Raw genomic sequence first — 17,877 nt, 5'->3', positions numbered from 1 at the left:
TTCTGATAAATCGAAATTGCTGATAAGCAGAAACAAATAGAGCCATGCATATATCTATTTCTATTTATTATTCGTGATTAAACATGGTAAGGACCACGCAACGTGCGGCACACAGCGCCCTGGGCTTAGGCCACGCCCGCCGGCATACAGTGCCTATCGCGAGTCGCGACGGTGGCTTGTAATATTTCAAAATAGATATGTATATTACAAATATTAAAAAATAAAAAATAGATATATTTTTTGTAAATATTAAAAAATAAAAAATTCGTCTCCCGCGTACTCGTCCCTCCCAAGCCCCAGGCCCAGCTGCCTCGGTGCCTCCTGCCACCGTGAACAGCAGCCACAATACTAGACCACACCCCAATCCGCTCCCCTCCTCCGTCTTCCCAATCCCAGCCACAAATCGACCCAAAACCGATCAAAAAGAACAAGAGAGCCGCGCTGGCCTGTACTGTACAAGATACCCTTGCACCGCCAAAACAGAACACACACCAACCAAAAAGCCACCCGATAAAACACAGAGCACCCACCGGCGGCGGCAGCAGCAGCGATGCTCCTGGCGCGCGTGTCCCCGGCCTTCCTCCCCTCCACCTCTTCCTCCTCCCCATCCTCGTCGCAAGCGCCGGCGCCCTCCGCGTCCTTCGGGAGGAGCAGCCAGCGGCGCGTCGGCGGCGGCGGCGGCCTGGCCTCCTCCTTCCCCGCGGCCGCTTCACCGCACCGCGCGGCGAGGCGGTACGTTATGGCGGCAGCGGGAACGGTCCCGGCGGCGAAGCTCGAGGATGCCGACGCGCTCATCGACTCCGTCGAGACGTTCATCTTCGACTGCGACGGTGAGACAGGATTGATCAGCGCCGGCTTCTTGGATAGGGAGGCTTGCTTAAATTCGCGCGCTTTTTGTGTGCCGCGTAGGGGTGATCTGGAAGGGCGACAAGCTGATCGACGGCGTGCCGGAGACGCTCGACTTGCTCCGATCAAAGGTTAGTTCCAAACCGTAATGCTCTTGTTCATTCGCTCCCCCAGCTTAAAAACGTCCTGATGATTCGCTGAAGCTGTTGGTATTCGCGGTGTTGCAGGGAAAGAGGCTGGTGTTCGTGACGAACAACTCGACCAAGTCGAGGAAGCAGTACGGCAAGAAGTTCGAGACGCTGGGACTAAGTGTCGATGAGGTACGGTTCTTCAGCTCGTCATAAACTGCTTGTGTCGATCAGTTTTTTCTTCCTACTAATCGATGACGCCGGAACGCGGCGCAGGAAGAGATCTTCGCCTCATCCTTCGCAGCTGCCGCGTACCTGCAGTCCATCGATTTCCCCGAGGACAAGAAGGTGCCTCTTACCATTCAGATTTTTTTTTACTGCAGTTGTTCACATGATTATGTACGAAATATGCATGAAGTTGACATTTTTTTCGAGCGGATCAGGTTTATGTCATTGGAGAGGAAGGGATCCTGAAGGAGCTGGAGCTGGCTGGATTTCAGTACCTCGGTGGACCCGTAAGTAACAAAGAGTGCTCTTTTCTCTGAAATTCCTGGTAAATTAACAGTTGTATAGACAAGTTTACTTACACACCTTAGATTGAATGGTCTTGCAGACAGATGGAGACAAGAAGATAGAGCTGAAGCCTGGTTATTACATGGAGCATGACAAAGATGTAAGTATGATCCTTCTTCCTGTTCCGGTATGTGATAACTAGTGAGAAGTAAACCAGTGCAATGACACTATTTGGGTTTCTTACAGGTCGGGGCAGTTGTGGTCGGATTTGATCGCTACTTTAACTACTACAAAGTTCAGTAAGTTTCTTTTTCCTTCATTCCTCCCTCGCTCGAAATAATGAACTTCGGCAAATTTCTATGAGGCAAGTGGGTAAACAATGCTAGGATTGTTCAATTCAGACGACTATTTGATTGCATATTCATTCATTTGATACATTCAATAAATTTCAGACGATGATTGCAGTTTCAGTTCTTTTAGAACCCAATGATCACTAGTGTCTTTTGCCTTTGCTGCAACCTACATGTTACTGTGTTCTCTCTCTTTCTTCATGTGTATATATGGTTTGACACTAACCATTCTACAAGACCTGTAAACTTACTACCAAGCCATTTGAAGGTACGGGACACTCTGCATACGTGAGAATCCAGGGTGCCTTTTCATTGCGACAAACAGGGACGCCGTCACCCATCTTACTGATGCCCAAGAATGGGCAGGTTTGTCAGAAATTTGTACTCTTTCTACATAATACGCAGAGACATACCAGTGGCTCACATTATGAACATTTGGTCTTGCCTCAGGTGGCGGATCAATGGTTGGTGCTGTACTTGGCTCAACTAAACAAGAACCTCTCGTTGTCGGGAAGCCATCGACTTTCATGATGGACTATCTGGCAAAAAAGTAAGAGGCTTAATGTCTCAATAACAGTCCAGTTTCAGAAATGCTCATGGAAGGATATGTAACTGTAGACGCGTAGATCAGGCAACTGATTACTAGTTTTCAGATTCTTACATTTCTTCTTCGCCTCCGTGGCAGGTTCGGAATCACAACATCCCAGATATGCATGGTGGGTGACCGGTTGGATACTGACATCTTGTTTGGCCAAAATGGAGGCTGCAAAACTCTCCTTGTTCTCTCAGGTTTCATCTCCAAACTCTGTACAAGCTCTTCCGATTTGCATCAGTGTAAGCATTGAGCTTGGCTGTCTTTTGCAGGTGTGACTTCTCTTCAGACGCTTCAGAGCCCCGACAACTCGATCCAGCCAGATTTCTACACAAACCAGATCTCTGATTTCCTCACACTGAAGGCAGCAACAGTCTGAAGAAACATCATGGAACTGTGTTTTAGCTGGGCCATCAGCCTTGCTTTTGTATAGGCAGCACCAGCCAAATTTTAGCAGCTAAGAAAACAAGAAGAATGTTTTGTTTCACATTGTTTTGTATTCATGAGACAGATGCTTGTATGTAACATTATAAAAGCACATATCACAAAGGATGTTGAGAATTGCTTCAAAATTCTTCGTTCATAATTTTGAACTTCACCAGCGAATGATGGGTATGGCTATGGAGAGTACGAGCATATGACATTGTTTGTTCATTTGTACTTGACTCGAAAATGTAAGCTCGAAATACACGCAAAGCTAAAAAATGATGTTAAAGGCATTCAAGAATACATGGATAAGCAGACTTAATACTGTGCACACTGACCTTAAAAGAACACTGGAAAAATAAAACTGGACACTTCTGTTGCTTATGAAATAAAAGATATCTTTAAGAGAATGAATATATTAGGCACAGTGTTTCACGAAATCTTTACCATAGGCCATAGACATCTTATTATAATTATATTGCCATTTGGATCAACGAGTTAGCAAAACACTATATCTTGTATGTACAGAAGATCAACCAAAGACACTTTTTTTGGCTCCAGTGCTCCCTAAGCTCAAGCTAGCAATGCCCACAAGCATATACCTTGAGAATTTCACTACCTCAGCAAAACAAGAAAAATGCACTTGATAGTCATAACAATTCAGTGTTGCTTGAAAATTGCATGACCAAAATCTATACAGTTCCAGTTGTAAAGTATTGCCTCTTTATTTTGCTGATTTCTTCAAGTTGCTCATCAACGCTCGCAAAGCTTCTTTCACATTCTGGCCATTTGTTTGTCTCACTTCCTGGGATGTGAGATGTAAGCTCTCAAGGCCACGGCCCAGAGAAGCAATCATGAGAACGGAAGGTGCCGCCTCTGCTGCACACTCGATCCCATCTCCATGCATCACGAGGCCAGCGCATGCAACCATGCTGCAGCCAAATGTTGCCCAAGGAGTTATCCTGAAAGGATGTTTATGCCTCTTTTGCATGATTTCATAAAATGAAGTCCGCATAGCCATCAAGCTAGTTCTCTCAGCTGATGATATTACAGTGTGAGCCACCGCTCGGATCTTCTCTGCTGAAGCCGTGAACTGTAAAGCAGATGCCTTTGAACCAGCACTAACAACCCCATGAGGGAGGATCTTGCTTAGTACAATAGCTGCATGTCTTTGCAGCTGCATTAAGGCATACTTCAGAATCACTGGACTTTTGTACGGAGCCAGCTTAAGGAAGGCAGAAGCATGAACAGTTTTTGACAAAGACGAAAATCCCAGAATTGCTGTACCTCCTGCACCAACTGCGACCACAGGTTTCTCAGATATCCAATTTCTTTTATCAGTGCTGTCAGACGAAGGTAGCTCAATTTTATCACCATTATTTTCATCACCATAATGACTAAAGCATCTGCTAGCTAATTGAGCAATCTCTGAAGGAACAGGTGTGTTCCAGTGTCTCCTTATTCCAGCTAAGCAGCTAGCATCAACTATAGCCACCACAGAACCAAACTCTCTTACTTGGCTTCTGAGAGCTTGCACAAGAAGAATGTGACACTTCTCATCAGAATGGAGATCTGAAAAATCCAACTTTTTTGAATCATGGTTATCCTTGGTGTCAATGTGGCATCTTCCTGCATTGTTTAAACCCATTCTGAGGGCCTCTATTGCAATTCTAAATACATACACGCCGGATAACATTTCACTGCTAATTGGCTTCCCCTCGTGAACTTGAGTAAGCAACTTCTGAGCAGAAGCCATAGCCCTCCCAATCGACGGAATGTCGACAAATATATAATAAAGATCGGCAAGTAGAGGGTAGACAGACTGTGCAAAAGGTGGAGCCTCGTATCTGTCTGCCGGCTTGCATTCAGATGGGATGCACTCAGTGGCAACATTGGAAGAGATAGCTTGGGGCATCAAGAAATTGAGAGTTGGAGCCAGCAACTTCATGAGTTGTCCTCCATTATCATCCAGAAGGCATATATTCCTACCATGGGAGCTTAAAATTGAAGTGGCACTCTTGGGGAGCAAGCAGCTAGTCTGCAATTGCGCACCTGAGTTATCGTCCTTGGCGTTATGAGTGAGCGAGCAGCTACCCTGTAATTGCTGAGCTGAGTTATCATCTCCAGCATTGTTTCGGCTGCCCGATCCATCGCTGCTGCTGCAATTCCTCTCATATGGAGACTCGAGCAAGAGAAAACACGACTTGGTCTCCTCTGCGGCTCTCTTGGCAGCCAGCAGATGGCCATAGAACCCGACCCCAAAGATCTCCTGCAGGACCTGGCACGCGGCCGCCTTCACGTACTGGTCCTTGCTCCTCTTCTCCGTTACGCACCTCTTGATAACCTGGAACGGTGACGCCGGTACCGGCACGCCGCCGCCGCCGCCATCCAGGCAGTCCTCCTCGATCCGGACGTCATCGAGGGCCGCGCGCGCGACCTGGGTCACCACGGCCCCCGGGCGCACCTCCCTGATCAGGCGCTCGGCGTCCGAGGCGGACTGCTCCGAGAGGTTCTGCGCGGCGAGGATGTAGATCACGGCGCCGTCTCCCGGCGATCCTCCCGGCTCGCGGAGCGCGAGCACGAACTGCTTCGTCTCCTCGGGGACCGAGAGCGCCCCGACCAACCGCGCCGACGCGCGTAGGTCCTCCTCCTCCCTCAGGAAGGCGGAGAGAGGCCACAGGGTCTTCAGGTACGAGAGCAGCGCCGACGCCATGGCCGGCGCCGCAGCATCGGTGGTGGCGAGTGCCCACGATCAAACGACGAGGAGGGTTGGTTGACTTACCCCCGTCTCGGCCCTCGTCCTCCTCCTCTTCCGCTGGGCCTGATTGGATGGGAGGGAGAATGCGCGTGCGCGTCGGTCGCTACCACTCGAACAGCCGCCGCGGTCGTCGCCGCCGTCGGCTGGTGGGGAGGTGAGAAGGACCCGGGAATTTGGGTGGCGTGTGGGTGGCCGGCTTGACCTAGGATTGGGTTGCTTCTTTTCCCCCTTCCGGCTTTCTACCGAGTCTTGTTTTCTGTTCTGGGCGCGACGGGTTCTTTCCAGACTCGGTTTCAGGCGTCGCGGACCGATCGGTGGACTCGGTTGGGTGGAGCCCGGAGCCCGGAGAGGCATGCGCTGCATTTGCACCGTGGACAGGGCTGATGCTCTTTCAATGGTTGATAGGTACGTATAAAAATAAAAAATATATGTTTTTAAAATTTATCTTTTTTCTTATTGTACAAATTATATTTTTATCTCAAAACTTTTAGAAAGCTAGATGATAGTATATTCTGCATCACAAAATTATTTCATAATTATTTTTATAATATTTTAAATTTTGAGAGTACGAGAATATAATATTTTTAATTTTTAAATCTATCGCCGTTTAAAGAGCGCCAGTGTCTAGATTTACAATTTTTTAAAATAAACATAAATATTTAAAAATTTTAATTTAAAATAAATTGTGGTCTCGTCACTCGAGGACTCTGGACAGTGGTTGGTCGATCTCATCGATTCCTACCTGGGCCAGATCAACATGCGCCGCTCATCGCCACTCGCCAATCTACCAGACAAAACTGTTCTCGCGCATCGTCCGTGAGATCCCTTCCTCATAGATAGCATGCGCCTTGCACCGTCTCATGCTCCCACGAGATCACTCAACCATTGGCAACTATTGCTGGAGACCGCACTCTGCTGGCTCCTCGTTCTTCTCCACGCCTCCAGCCCTTACAGTTTCAGAGACCCTAGATATGGTTATCTTCTAGTCCAAGCCGTATTCCATGGTTTACGAGCTTTTCTCTAGATGGTATGTGGGGTCCGGAAGAAAGCGAAAAAACTTTTATCACATATCTAATATGACGCATCTATCCTATATACTAACAGCGGTGGTATCCTGGACTGGACGCTCAGGTGCTATGCTACTGTAGTTACTGTAGCGGCCCACACCATCACTGTATACATATACATATATACGTATTTGTATATATATATAATATACTTTCTATTTTCAAAAATACTAGAAAATGTGAAATGAATATATATATATATATATATTGATAAATCGATTGAAACAATATAAACTGCAAAGTAGAAAAACTAAAACTCAAAAAAATACAAAACAAATTTTGTTACATTCGTATTACTCACGTAACTACTGTCTACAAATATATTATGTATATATATATAAATCTATATAGATACAAATATATATATATATATATATATTACATACGTGAGTTTAGATTAATTCAATATCCCACTTTTAATAACATATACTAACGGTGGAAAAATTAGTGCACTAATACGAAACAAATTTGTTAGTTCCGTATTACTGACGTAACTACTGCTCAGCAATATAGTATTGTGTGTGTATATATGAGTCTAAATGAATCCAATATTTTTCTTCCAACAACATATACTAATGATGGAAAAATCGGTACGCTCCATATAGTATTAAAACTACTACAAATTATACAACATTCAAATATAACATTTATACAAAATAGACACAGTAAAACGTGCCAATCTACCTAATGTAATATAAACATTCTACTCAAGAACCGAAATCAACCATCACAAAGACAATTTGATATTACCGTCCGTACCAATTGCTCATTTAAAAGGGTGAATTTTTCCTGTGCCACTACGGTTTTTTTTTTCAATTCCCTTATATATCATTGAGATATCAGTAACATATAAGAGAACGTTAAAATTTTCAGTTACATAAGAAGATTTTATCCCTTTTAAAAGGCTATACGAATACTTTCATTATCCAAATATCGGTGGCTAGTGGTCCAGCCGTCCAGGCAAATTGGCCCTAAGCACTTCGATTAAAAGAAGAAGGCAGTGTCAAAACTCCAATGCAACTAAGCGGACGGGCTTTCACAAGGGAGTCAAAAAGTAGAGGGTCTACAGTCATTTACATTAGATAGGATCTTAGCTATCTGATTCATGATGAACCTCCCAATCAATCACTACAGAACTGCTACAATAAAATAGCCACACTAACAGACCTCTGTACGGTACAGCAAAACACTATTCTTTCACTGTTGCTACAGTATATTACTTGATTACGCTAGGATTGATAGCTACATACTCATTACACTGTACAAATAGTAATTAATGCCGAGAATCCTGAGCCCCTCCCTATGCGTGCAGGAAAGAGAATCTTAGCATATCCCGAGGCATTCCGAGGCACTGCCGGTCTGTTTGGACCTGGACCTAACATGGAAACCTTTCAAAAATAACGCTGGCAACGTGCTCGGAAAGAGAAAGAAGGTCGCAGGAAGAAGTGGCGATAGCTTGTGCGAGCTGCAATAGTTTGTGAACGCGGCGACCAAAAGTGACAGGGTACCCAACTCGACTGCAATCGGGAAGACGTTGAAGACACTCGCTCCGACAACGCAAGCTACTTCAAACGTGCGTGCGTGTTCAATTTTTGCACCTCCCTCCCCTGTGTATCCTGTATTTGCCTATAGTTTTTGCTGACACATGCTTGTTCTGTGTTGTGGTGAGTGACATTGACACGTTAATATATACTCATTTAGGTAGTGTGTTTCTTCGTGAGACGGAGCGGTTACATCTCGTTTTTTAGCTGTTTGGTTGGAGTTCAGTGGGATGGGATGGTTCTGAATCAGAGAATATTCTTCAAAGATTCGGGATGGATCCGTTCCAAAAAAAGGCTGAACGCAGCCATCCCACTTGGGACGGGTCACTGACGGTGAGCCCGAAATCTAAAATGGACTCGTTTCATCCCACCCACCAAACAAACATCTGATTTCGGACCATCCTATTCTATCTCTAAATACATGAATGGAATCATCCCATCCCACCTGGCTCTCCAACCAAACACTACCTTAGTTATCAATACATATCGTTTTGGAAAAATGTTTGATCAAGCTTTTAATTTTTTGCTTTCAAAATATTTAGTTTGAAAATTTTAAAATTTTATGTGTAAGTTTGTCTTGAAAAATTATTTCACAATATCACAAATTTAATAAATTTTATAAATATATTTTAATAAAAAATAATGATCAAAACTATGTATTAAAGATCATATTTGATCTAAAACAACATATATATTTATAGTGAGAGAGTATAACTTGTCATGGGTTATTTTCTACAATGCTTGATGTCGTTTCAATTGATCTCTTGTCAGTAGTTTTGATATCAATGAATGATGGTGAAAACTATGGAAACATCTAAAGATAGCAACAGCTGCCCAATGACGATAACACTGTCGAGTAAGGTCATCTGTGGCATCCGTTAGGCAATATAATCATAACAACAAGTAAGGTATGCATACAAACACATACAACAATAAAAAGCAAATTATGTACGACTGAATACACAGTTTATCGGAACATAGACAATTAATGAAGGACAACAAATTTAGCCCATAAAGGAATAATTTATTAGGAAAAAATAAATTAGCATATAAAAAACTCATTTATTCCGTGCCATATATGTTTTTTCTTAATCTTTATTTTTGAAAGAATGAAAACATTATTCGGTGATCCACAACATAAAAGCGTGAAACGCAGGGACCTTTCAGCATATTCCTCGAGCGCAAAGAAACATAAAAAACGCCAGAGGCACCCGCCTTCCTTCCGCTCCTCCCGCGCCACCGCCAGCGCGCTCACGCCCCCCTCCCCTCCCGCCTGCACCCGAGATCTCTGCGGCGAGGCTCCCCGCCCACCGCACCCCACCCCACCCGCCGCCCGTACCACGTGACGCGCGCGCGGAAGCTTGCCGGGAGCGGAGCCCAGCCGGGCCGCGCCGAGCCGGATTCGCCGCGAGCGCGGTGTCCAGGCAGGCGGGGCTAGATCCGAGAGATCCCGCCCCACGTTCCCGCATCCTCCGTGAGTCCGTGGTACAGTCTTGCGCGCGCGCGCGCGTTCTCAGATCCCTTCGCCGTTCGGCTTGTTTGGGCGGTAGAGGTAGCAGAACCCGGTTGCTGCATTTGATGATGGTTTAGCTGTGTCGTGATTGGCAGCGGGGTTTTGGTGGAGATATTGGTAGTGTTGGTTTTTGGTGATCTGGCATGGATTAGCTAGTTGCTGATGGCGGCATAGGTTGGCTATTTGAGGGATACTTTGTGCTTCTAACTTCCACGATAATGATGTTTTGACAAAATTCGTTCGATTTGATGCATGAATTGGTGAAATGCTGTGAATTTAGAGGGAAATACTAGTCGTTACTCAGTTTGCTTAGTTCATGTCTTTGCTGCAGGTATGCGCAGGGTTTGCTGAGAAGCCACGACTGTAGAGTGATATCTTGTCTGTGTGATTATTTCGGCTGCTGCTCCTGGTTGGTTGGAGGAGATGCAGAGGAATGGCGTTCTGGAATGCAGCGTCTGCCGCTCCAAGGTGGCGGTTCCAAGCCCCAGGAGTGTATCGAGGGCATACGACAAGCACCGCAGCAAGATATCACACAAGTACCGTGCACTCAACTTCCTTCTCGTGTCCGGGGACTGCATCTTGGTCGGCCTCCAGGTGGTTCACTCTCCTTAATGAATTATGACTTCATGTCCAATCAATCCCTGATTGTATGGGATTGAGGGTCTGTTTGGCAGAGCTCTCAAAATAGTTTTCCGGTTGAAATCAGAGGAGCTCTGCCAAACAGCAGCTTTAAGCTTTTAACTCCCTGAGTGAAATCCGTGGGAGTGATTTTTTGAAATGAACTAAAATTTGGAAAGCTGAAAAAAACAGCTTCTTCTGATTCACTTCCCGCAGAGAATCACTTCTTCTATATATTTTATTTTAGAGAATCACTTTCAGCCACAAAATCACTTCCTTCAGAGAATCACTCCCCGTAAAGAATTTGAATCAGGAAGAGCTCTACCAAACGGGTCCTGAATTTGACCAAATTCACCTGGGAAAAAATGTTGTGCATTATAGTTGAAACTCATCTGCTATTCTTGTTTGAATATAGTAGGATTAGGTCCCTTTTAGCTCCCTAGGAAGGGCTTAACCAGGAGAATGGGTTCAAAATAGATACCGGGAGGTCTCCTTTCTACTTCTACTTGTTCTGTTGCGCTCCCAATTTTTTGGCTGAATCCGAGTTTACCTTTCTGAGTAACCTTGTTTCAGGAAGCAAATAATTCTGTAGCTGCCTGTACATCTTTAATTTGGCCAATCATGGACCAAATTGTAATATGTATCTGATTGCGGCGCTGTTATAACTTTGCTAATAATTTACTTGTTTCTGCAGCCTATCCTAGTCTTTATGTCGAAGGTTGATGGGAAGTTTCAGTTCAGTCCTATCAGTGTTAACTTTTTGACGGAGATTGCAAAAGTTCTTTTTGCCATCGTAATGCTAGTAATCGAGGTTAGTCTACACATGCTTTCCTCAAGAGTATGTACTTGGATTCTTGTCGGGTGTGTACAGCCCTGCTGTGAAATATCAATCTTTTGCATTTATGGTTTGTGGGGCTGATAAAGTGTTGTAAGAAGTTCTTTATTTTCAGTAGACCGGTAGCACATCAATCAATTAGTTCTGACGACTTCCGTGTAGATTTTGTTGTGTTAAAGGATTTCCCTAACTTTACTACTCCTGTTTGCAGTCTAGAAAACAAAAGGTGGGGGAGAAGCCGCTTCTGTCACTTTCAACCTTTGTACAGGTGATTAATCTTATCAAAAGATAGCACAACATTTACTTGTTTGTTATTTGTTTTCATATAAGATACATGACTTTATTCTTTAGGCGTATTGATTTATCCATGGAACTCTACATCATATTTTCCTCCTTTTTGAACCATGGAAGCTGATCATTTGGTTCTTCAATCTTTTCTTGTGTAGGCAGCCCGTAATAATGTACTCTTAGCTGCTCCTGCTCTCCTATATGCCATCAACAACTACCTGAAGTTTATCATGCAGGTAAAGTTCATTGAACTGACTAAAATCTCATTCACTTGTGCAGTGTGCCTGTACTTTCTGGAGCTAACACTTCTGCATGCTAGACATTTAGAACACAGCATATGTTACATTGCTATCTGCTTTATTAATTTATCCATATTAAAAGTATACATTTGTGGAAAAGAGTTTCCGGCACATTTCCTGAATGATACTAGCATCGTTTTATTTTACTATTGTGAGTTGTCCCTAGAAGATTTTTTCATAGTTATTTTAGTTATATCTTTTATCTTTCACTTCGACAACAAGAGATAAAAGGAAAGGTAAGACAATAGATGAATAAACCACGTTTATTTACTGGTTTTTCAGAGTTTGTTTGTCTTAAGTATATCCGGTCTAACATATCTTGTTACTTATTAATTCATAGGCAGTTATGCTGTACTATCATGAGTAGCTTTTGGTCTTGCTATACAATGTTGTTTTGTTTAATCTATTAATATTTCCCATGCAGTTATACTTCAGCCCCGCAACTGTGAAGATGCTAAGCAATCTGAAGGTACTTGTTAGTGTACTGATGTGTTCACATGCTTTTGTCGTGTACCATGTGTGAGAGTACTGTGCATCTGTGCACACTCTGGGTGAGTGTACAAATCTGATTCCCTATGCATGGAGAAGGCAAGATTGCTAATATCACACTCTTTTATACCAAATCCAGGTACTGGTCATAGCTGTTCTCCTAAAAATTATAATGAGAAGGAAATTTTCTATAATTCAGGTAAGAATGAGGTCAGCATTGTTGTTATTTCTACATCTCTGTTGAGGAGTGAGGACACATACTGTAATGGTAATATTCATAATTTTTTGGTCAGTTTGTACACAGCCGAAATTTTTTCTCGTTACGTGATTTTTTAGAATTATCAATAGTTTCGTATGGCTACTATGCTAGATTCATTTTTTGTTAGGGTTTTGTGTCCATTCCCTTAGCTGTCTTTATCATGACCTCTACCATTTTATTAAGAAAAAGTCTGTCAACAATGTTTAACCCTGTTTTTATCCTATGACTATCAGTGGGAAGCCCTTGCCCTATTGCTTATTGGAATCAGTGTCAATCAACTGCGCTCTGTACCTGTGGGCACCGATGCTTTTGGTCTTCCAGTCACTACTATTGTTTATGTGTATACACTTGTTTTTGTAAGTGTCTACAGATTGTTTTGATCTTTATATATATCTTGTTCAGATACCTGAGCAATTGTTGGACACAGCTTCATATAAATATTCCTGTAAAATTGCAGGTTACTGTCCCATCGCTTGCCTCTGTGTACAATGAGTATGCCCTAAAAAGCCAGTTTGATACAAGCATCTATCTTCAGGTAATTTCCACTGAAAGCTGTCCTCCAGCTCTTTTAAACTACTGTGTAGTAGACTTTCCTAATTTTTTAATCTAGTTCCTATCTTGTGTTTTTTTATTCTCAACTATATGTTTTCTTAATTTCTTGACCATGTTCTCTCTTTATTCCACTAATTCCTTACATAATTTGCAGAATTTGTTCTTATATGGTTATGGTGCAATTTTCAACTTCCTTGGCATCTTAGTGACTGTCATATTTCAAGGTAAGCATCTTAGGTGAAAACTTGTCCCCCCTCTCCCCCCCCCACCCCCTCCCCCAGTGATAAGGCTGCTGCCAAGGGTAAAGTATGATCCTCCCCATAGTAAGTAGTGGTACCCAAGTCGGGTTATCAGTGGCACTTTTGAGGTTAGATTAGGGTGGCTGTTTAGAGCTTGATATATTGATCAATATGTTGTGTAGTGTCAATGTGTCATGCACAGACGGACAGACGGTGTAATGTCAGAAACAGAGAGGCATTTGTCTTGCGTTTTGTTTGTGACTATTGTTAGTGCAGTATAAGGTATATGACATACTATGTCCCATTTGTTTGCAGGTCCAGAGAGTTTTGATATCCTTCGAGGCCATTCAAGGGCTACAATGTTTCTCATATGTAACAATGCTGCACAAGGCATTCTCTCTTCATTCTTCTTTAAGTATGCAGGTAACGGATGATATACCTATCTATGTCACATGCATAACTAGTTTCCCAATTATTTGGCTATTAGTCTATTATAAGCTCTTAATTTCTCATATTTTTGAATGGTTGACTGAAATAATGCTGCAGACACTATTTTGAAGAAGTACTCATCAACTGTTGCCACGATTTTTACTGGTCTAGCTTCGGCTGCATTTTTGGGACAACCCTTGACTGTTAACTTTCTCCTTGGCATCTCAATAGTGTTTATTTCAATGCACCAGGTAATTGTTGGCTGTTATTCTTTACTTCTTTATCTCAATTGAACTTATGTGAGTGCTATTTCTGTTCAGTTTTTCTCTCCACTAGCCAAAGTCAAAGATGAAAAGCCATCTGGAACAGTGGAATTTGGAGATACACAAAATCATAGGTAAAGATGACTGAGAGCATGTTGCTATTCTCATATATTGCTTCACTGTTTAATTGGTTCTCTCGGCTAGCTCAGTTGCTACCGTAGTTCGGAATGTTATAGGAACAGAGCATAACAACTAATGTTAGCATGAGTTGTTGATGTCCAATTGTCCACTAAATATTTCCGAACATCTAGTCTAATAGGATGATTTCTATTTGGCAGGTCTGCTGAGTCTTCCTTTGTAAACATGACTGCTGGAGCTGCTGCTGATGTAAGTGCCTCATCGCTTGACTAAATAAATCAAGAATCAACATTTTGTTTTTTAGTAGAGATATTTTCTAAAACTACTAAGCTGACAATGGTTTCAGGCAAGCCATCTTAGCGCAACTGATGAGAGAAAACCACTGCTGCCGATTTAACATTATATCTGAGGTATGTTTCATACTTATGACTCGTTTTTTTTTGTATGAGAGACCACTATTTTACATTTTTACTTGTAAATGATGCATTTGAATGCAATGGTAATTATAAACCTTAAATAGAGTAGTCTGGAATTGCTCATATGTCGGTACAAGAATTTATTTGCTGAATAAGACCAATGCTGTTGTAGATTACTTAGACTCTGCTAGGCAATCGATGGTCATAGTTCAGAGTTGGTTGGTTCAGTGATCCTATCAGTGACGTGACAGTGTGACAAAGGTAGTTGATGCGAGGTGGTCAGTTTGTCTATGATGATGACAAGGGCAACCTATGTTGTAATGAAATACTGTCAGAAGCAGTATGGATGCATTGCAGGAGGGGGTGTTTAGGACTTGGGAGGCAGGAGTGGAGAATCAGTTGCAAAAATAATAAAGGAGTTGGCATAAGGGTTTTACGTTCTAGTTATATGACAACAGGCAGTGTAGGTGTTCAGGGCTGTAAACGACAGGTATACTCATGCAGGAGTCCTTATCACTGAACCAAACAAAATCTAAAGTGAAACCGCATGCCTATAGCAAACTGATAAGTGATATTAATATATTATTTATTTATCGACAGAAGCAAATATTTTCTTTTTCTGTTAATAAGTGTCATATTCAGCATGTTCAAACTATGGTTTTTAGCAGTAAACAAATAATACTTACATAGGAACATCCCATTCATTAGGATTTTGACAAACTTGTTTTTATTTCGTTCTGCAGGTAGGTATAGAAGAAATTCTTTTTGCCGTGAGTGGAATAAACGCTATTGTAAACTGTAAAAGCAAAAGAAATACCTATATATTCAAAGTTCATTTCAGGCCATCCTAGTCTTTTCTGTTTTCTTTTTTACCCCAACTTTCTTGGGGCAACACATGGCAGTAGGACCTTAACACACACAAAGTTCACGAATGTAACACCCCACACCTTTTGGGGGCAAAACTGCTATATTACTTGTGTCGACAATTTTGTAATATCACAAACTAGCTGCTGATTTACCGACGAGCTCAGTGTCCTGTGCATCATTTGTCCGTATCTCTTGACAATTTTATTTTCATCCGAAACTGAGCCTTATGCATATTTCACACGTGGTCGTGAGCGTTCGGGTGGGTTGCTTCTGAAGACTGCCTACAGGTAGTCAGGTATACCTTTAAATTGACCGAGATGGTCTTTGGTTACAGGAACTGTTGCTCAAACATGGCTACCTTAGTTTCAGACATGATACACAAGTCGACTCACGGCCACAGGAGTCAGGTTGACAACGGCAAAACTTCACATCTCCACATGCTTGCACCAGATCAGACCACGCCCTGCCGGTCTTGCAGGACGGCGTAGTTGATCACGCGGGCGACGGTGCCCATGGGCGGCCGGAAGGTTGTGTCGTAGTGCAGGGCACTGCACCGCGATCCTCCCGAGCTGCAGGGCAGGGAACAACCAGATTGACGGTTAGGTTCTGGCGATGCGCCAAGGGTTTACAAGCCGACAGGCAGAAGAGAAGTTCAGGTGGACCTTGAGAGCTCCGGCAGGAGGATACTGGTCGCCAAGCTTCGGGTCGATGCATTCCTGAACCCTGTCTTCCGACAGCATCGGAGTTGCCTGATGTATCAATGGAAGCAGGAAATCCATCAGACGTTTTGATCATTTGGTGCTTATTTAGTACTTTCAGAATGTTCTGAATCCGAGAAACTATCGATTACATGCTATTTCGGTAGCATCATTTAAAAAAAAAGAAGATATACCAGGTTCTGTTCGTACTGCCGCTGTTTTTGTGTTTAACTGGACCATAGAGTTATAGTTGTACAACTACCCAAGAAAGAGGCAGAGATAATTCGTTTGCTGCGCCATAGCGAACTGCCTTATAGTATTCTTGCTGGTCAGAATTGGAAGGTCAGCTCTATAAGATTTAAATCAAGGGGCTAGAAGTTTCTTGCAGGTATTCTTGAACTAAACTGAGGTCTGACAAAAACAAACTGCATTTTGATTAATGTGATTTAAAATCAAGGATCTAAGAAAGAAAGTACCCCCTGATATCTTCTCAGCTCGTTACGTAAGAAAATGCAGGGAGATGAACTGATTGATGACATTATATCAATTTGCTCTAGCATTTCAGTTAGTCTTTATAGTCATAACCATCCATACCTGCATGTTCCTTGGGGTGGGTGACCATACAACCAACAAATTCTTTCGTTTCTCTTGGTAAGCTGGAAATGGAGCGATGTATCCAGAAAGAACAATTCTTACCCAGTTCACCAGGCTTCGCTGACCCTGCGGCAACGTCCGGTCCAACAGCTTCCTCCCCGTCAAGAGCTCCAGAAGAACTGTTCCGAAGCTGTACACGTCACTCTTATCCGTCATCTGGCCCGTCATCGCGTACCTGGACAACACCAAGCCATCAACCCGTCAGAAACCAACGGACCCCAAGCAGCAGCAGCAGCAGCTCACACTGTCACACAGGTGCCGGCACGTACTCGGGCGCCTGGTAGCCGAAGGACCCCAGCGTGTCCGTGGACCGGTTGAGCATTGCCATGTCCGCGGCCTGGCTGAACATGTTGTGGTCGGCGATCTTGGCCCTGAACCCCTCGAACAGCAGCAAGTTGGTGGACCGCACGTCCTTGTGCGTCGCCGCGGGGGCGCACCATCTCGTGCAGGTACTCCAGCCCCCTCGCCGCGTCCAGCGCGATCGACACGCGGTGCGCCCAGCTCAGCACCGGCCTGCTGATACTGGTGCTGGTGCTGGTGCTGGGCTCCGGCGCCTGCACCAGCTCCCTCCTATCCCCTGCGGTCGGTGGCTCAGGGCACGCATGCACGGCGCGTCAAAGTGAAACCAGCTAGTTGCAAGTGGAGCGGCTGATGAATGGGTGTGGTGGTTTCAGCGGCAGGTTCTTCGTACAAGGTGAGGTGGCCAACGTGTTGCTGGCGTCGCTGCTATCGCGCGCGCTGCCGCCGCGGAGCCGGAGCTGCCCCGTTGAGCTCTCGCGCCTCCCATCAACACGCAGCGGCAGGCGGCAGCGGCCGGGTACTATCATCCTCTAACCTCTGGCACGGGCCGCGGAGCCCGAAGCCCCGAACGGATGGAACAAATTTTATAAAACTCTGTCTAAGATAGATTCTCATAAGACCTTAATTATATTATCTAAGTACCATAGTAAAGAATGATGGTTTTTTCTTATAAAATTTACTTCACCGAAAAGGCGTCTGTGTTGTGTGCAATCGTGGGAAAAAAATGATATGAGACTCTCTGCAGAAAGGCCTCCGTGAGACCCTGATCTACACCGTTCGTTCTAGATCTAACGGTCTG

At 43.8% G+C, this 17,877-nt stretch overlaps 3 protein-coding genes and 1 pseudogene across 4 annotated transcripts; 2 read left to right on the top strand and 2 right to left on the bottom strand.

The window, feature by feature from the left end:
- The first annotated feature begins 388 nt into the window (after positions 1 to 388).
- LOC133924480 (phosphoglycolate phosphatase 1A, chloroplastic-like) lies at positions 389 to 3,001 on the top strand. The gene is made up of 11 exons (XM_062370041.1): positions 389 to 830; positions 910 to 977; positions 1,074 to 1,166; positions 1,251 to 1,322; positions 1,418 to 1,489; positions 1,588 to 1,647; positions 1,734 to 1,786; positions 2,106 to 2,203; positions 2,288 to 2,387; positions 2,523 to 2,626; positions 2,702 to 3,001. The coding sequence occupies exons 1-11, from the start codon at positions 551 to 553 to the stop codon at positions 2,806 to 2,808; spliced, it is 1,107 nt and encodes a 368-aa protein (XP_062226025.1). The 5' UTR covers positions 389 to 550; the 3' UTR covers positions 2,809 to 3,001.
- Positions 3,002 to 3,481: 480 nt separating this feature from the next.
- LOC133924479 (uncharacterized) lies at positions 3,482 to 5,879 on the bottom strand. Its single transcript, XM_062370040.1, has one exon. It carries the CDS (start codon positions 5,566 to 5,568, stop codon positions 3,580 to 3,582), a length of 1,989 nt encoding a protein of 662 aa, XP_062226024.1. The 5' UTR covers positions 5,569 to 5,879; the 3' UTR covers positions 3,482 to 3,579.
- Positions 5,880 to 9,403: 3,524 nt separating this feature from the next.
- On the top strand, positions 9,404 to 16,515 carry LOC133924478 (CMP-sialic acid transporter 4-like). 2 transcript variants are annotated; one of them, XM_062370039.1, is made up of 16 exons: positions 9,404 to 9,706; positions 10,066 to 10,328; positions 11,047 to 11,163; positions 11,399 to 11,455; positions 11,634 to 11,711; positions 12,199 to 12,243; positions 12,403 to 12,462; positions 12,756 to 12,878; positions 12,980 to 13,057; positions 13,229 to 13,298; positions 13,629 to 13,736; positions 13,860 to 13,993; positions 14,063 to 14,139; positions 14,344 to 14,392; positions 14,490 to 14,553; positions 15,761 to 16,515. In XM_062370039.1, exons 2-15 carry the CDS (start codon positions 10,158 to 10,160, stop codon positions 14,538 to 14,540), a joined length of 1,218 nt encoding a protein of 405 aa, XP_062226023.1. In that variant the 5' UTR covers positions 9,404 to 9,706; positions 10,066 to 10,157; the 3' UTR covers positions 14,541 to 14,553; positions 15,761 to 16,515. The 2 variants fall into 2 exon arrangements, with proteins under 2 accessions (XP_062226023.1, XP_062226022.1); XM_062370038.1 differs by lacking the exon at positions 15,761 to 16,515 and adding an exon at positions 15,303 to 15,589.
- Positions 15,357 to 17,605, bottom strand: LOC133925525 (PTI1-like tyrosine-protein kinase 3; annotated as a pseudogene).
- Positions 17,606 to 17,877: the final 272 nt, after the last annotated feature.

The sequence above is a fragment of the Phragmites australis genome, chromosome 7 (assembly GCF_958298935.1).
Source record: "Phragmites australis chromosome 7, lpPhrAust1.1, whole genome shotgun sequence".
Lineage (NCBI taxonomy): Eukaryota > Viridiplantae > Streptophyta > Magnoliopsida > Poales > Poaceae > Phragmites > Phragmites australis.
Note: the sequence above shows the minus strand (reverse complement) of the source record. Positions and strands in the feature narration are given on the sequence as shown.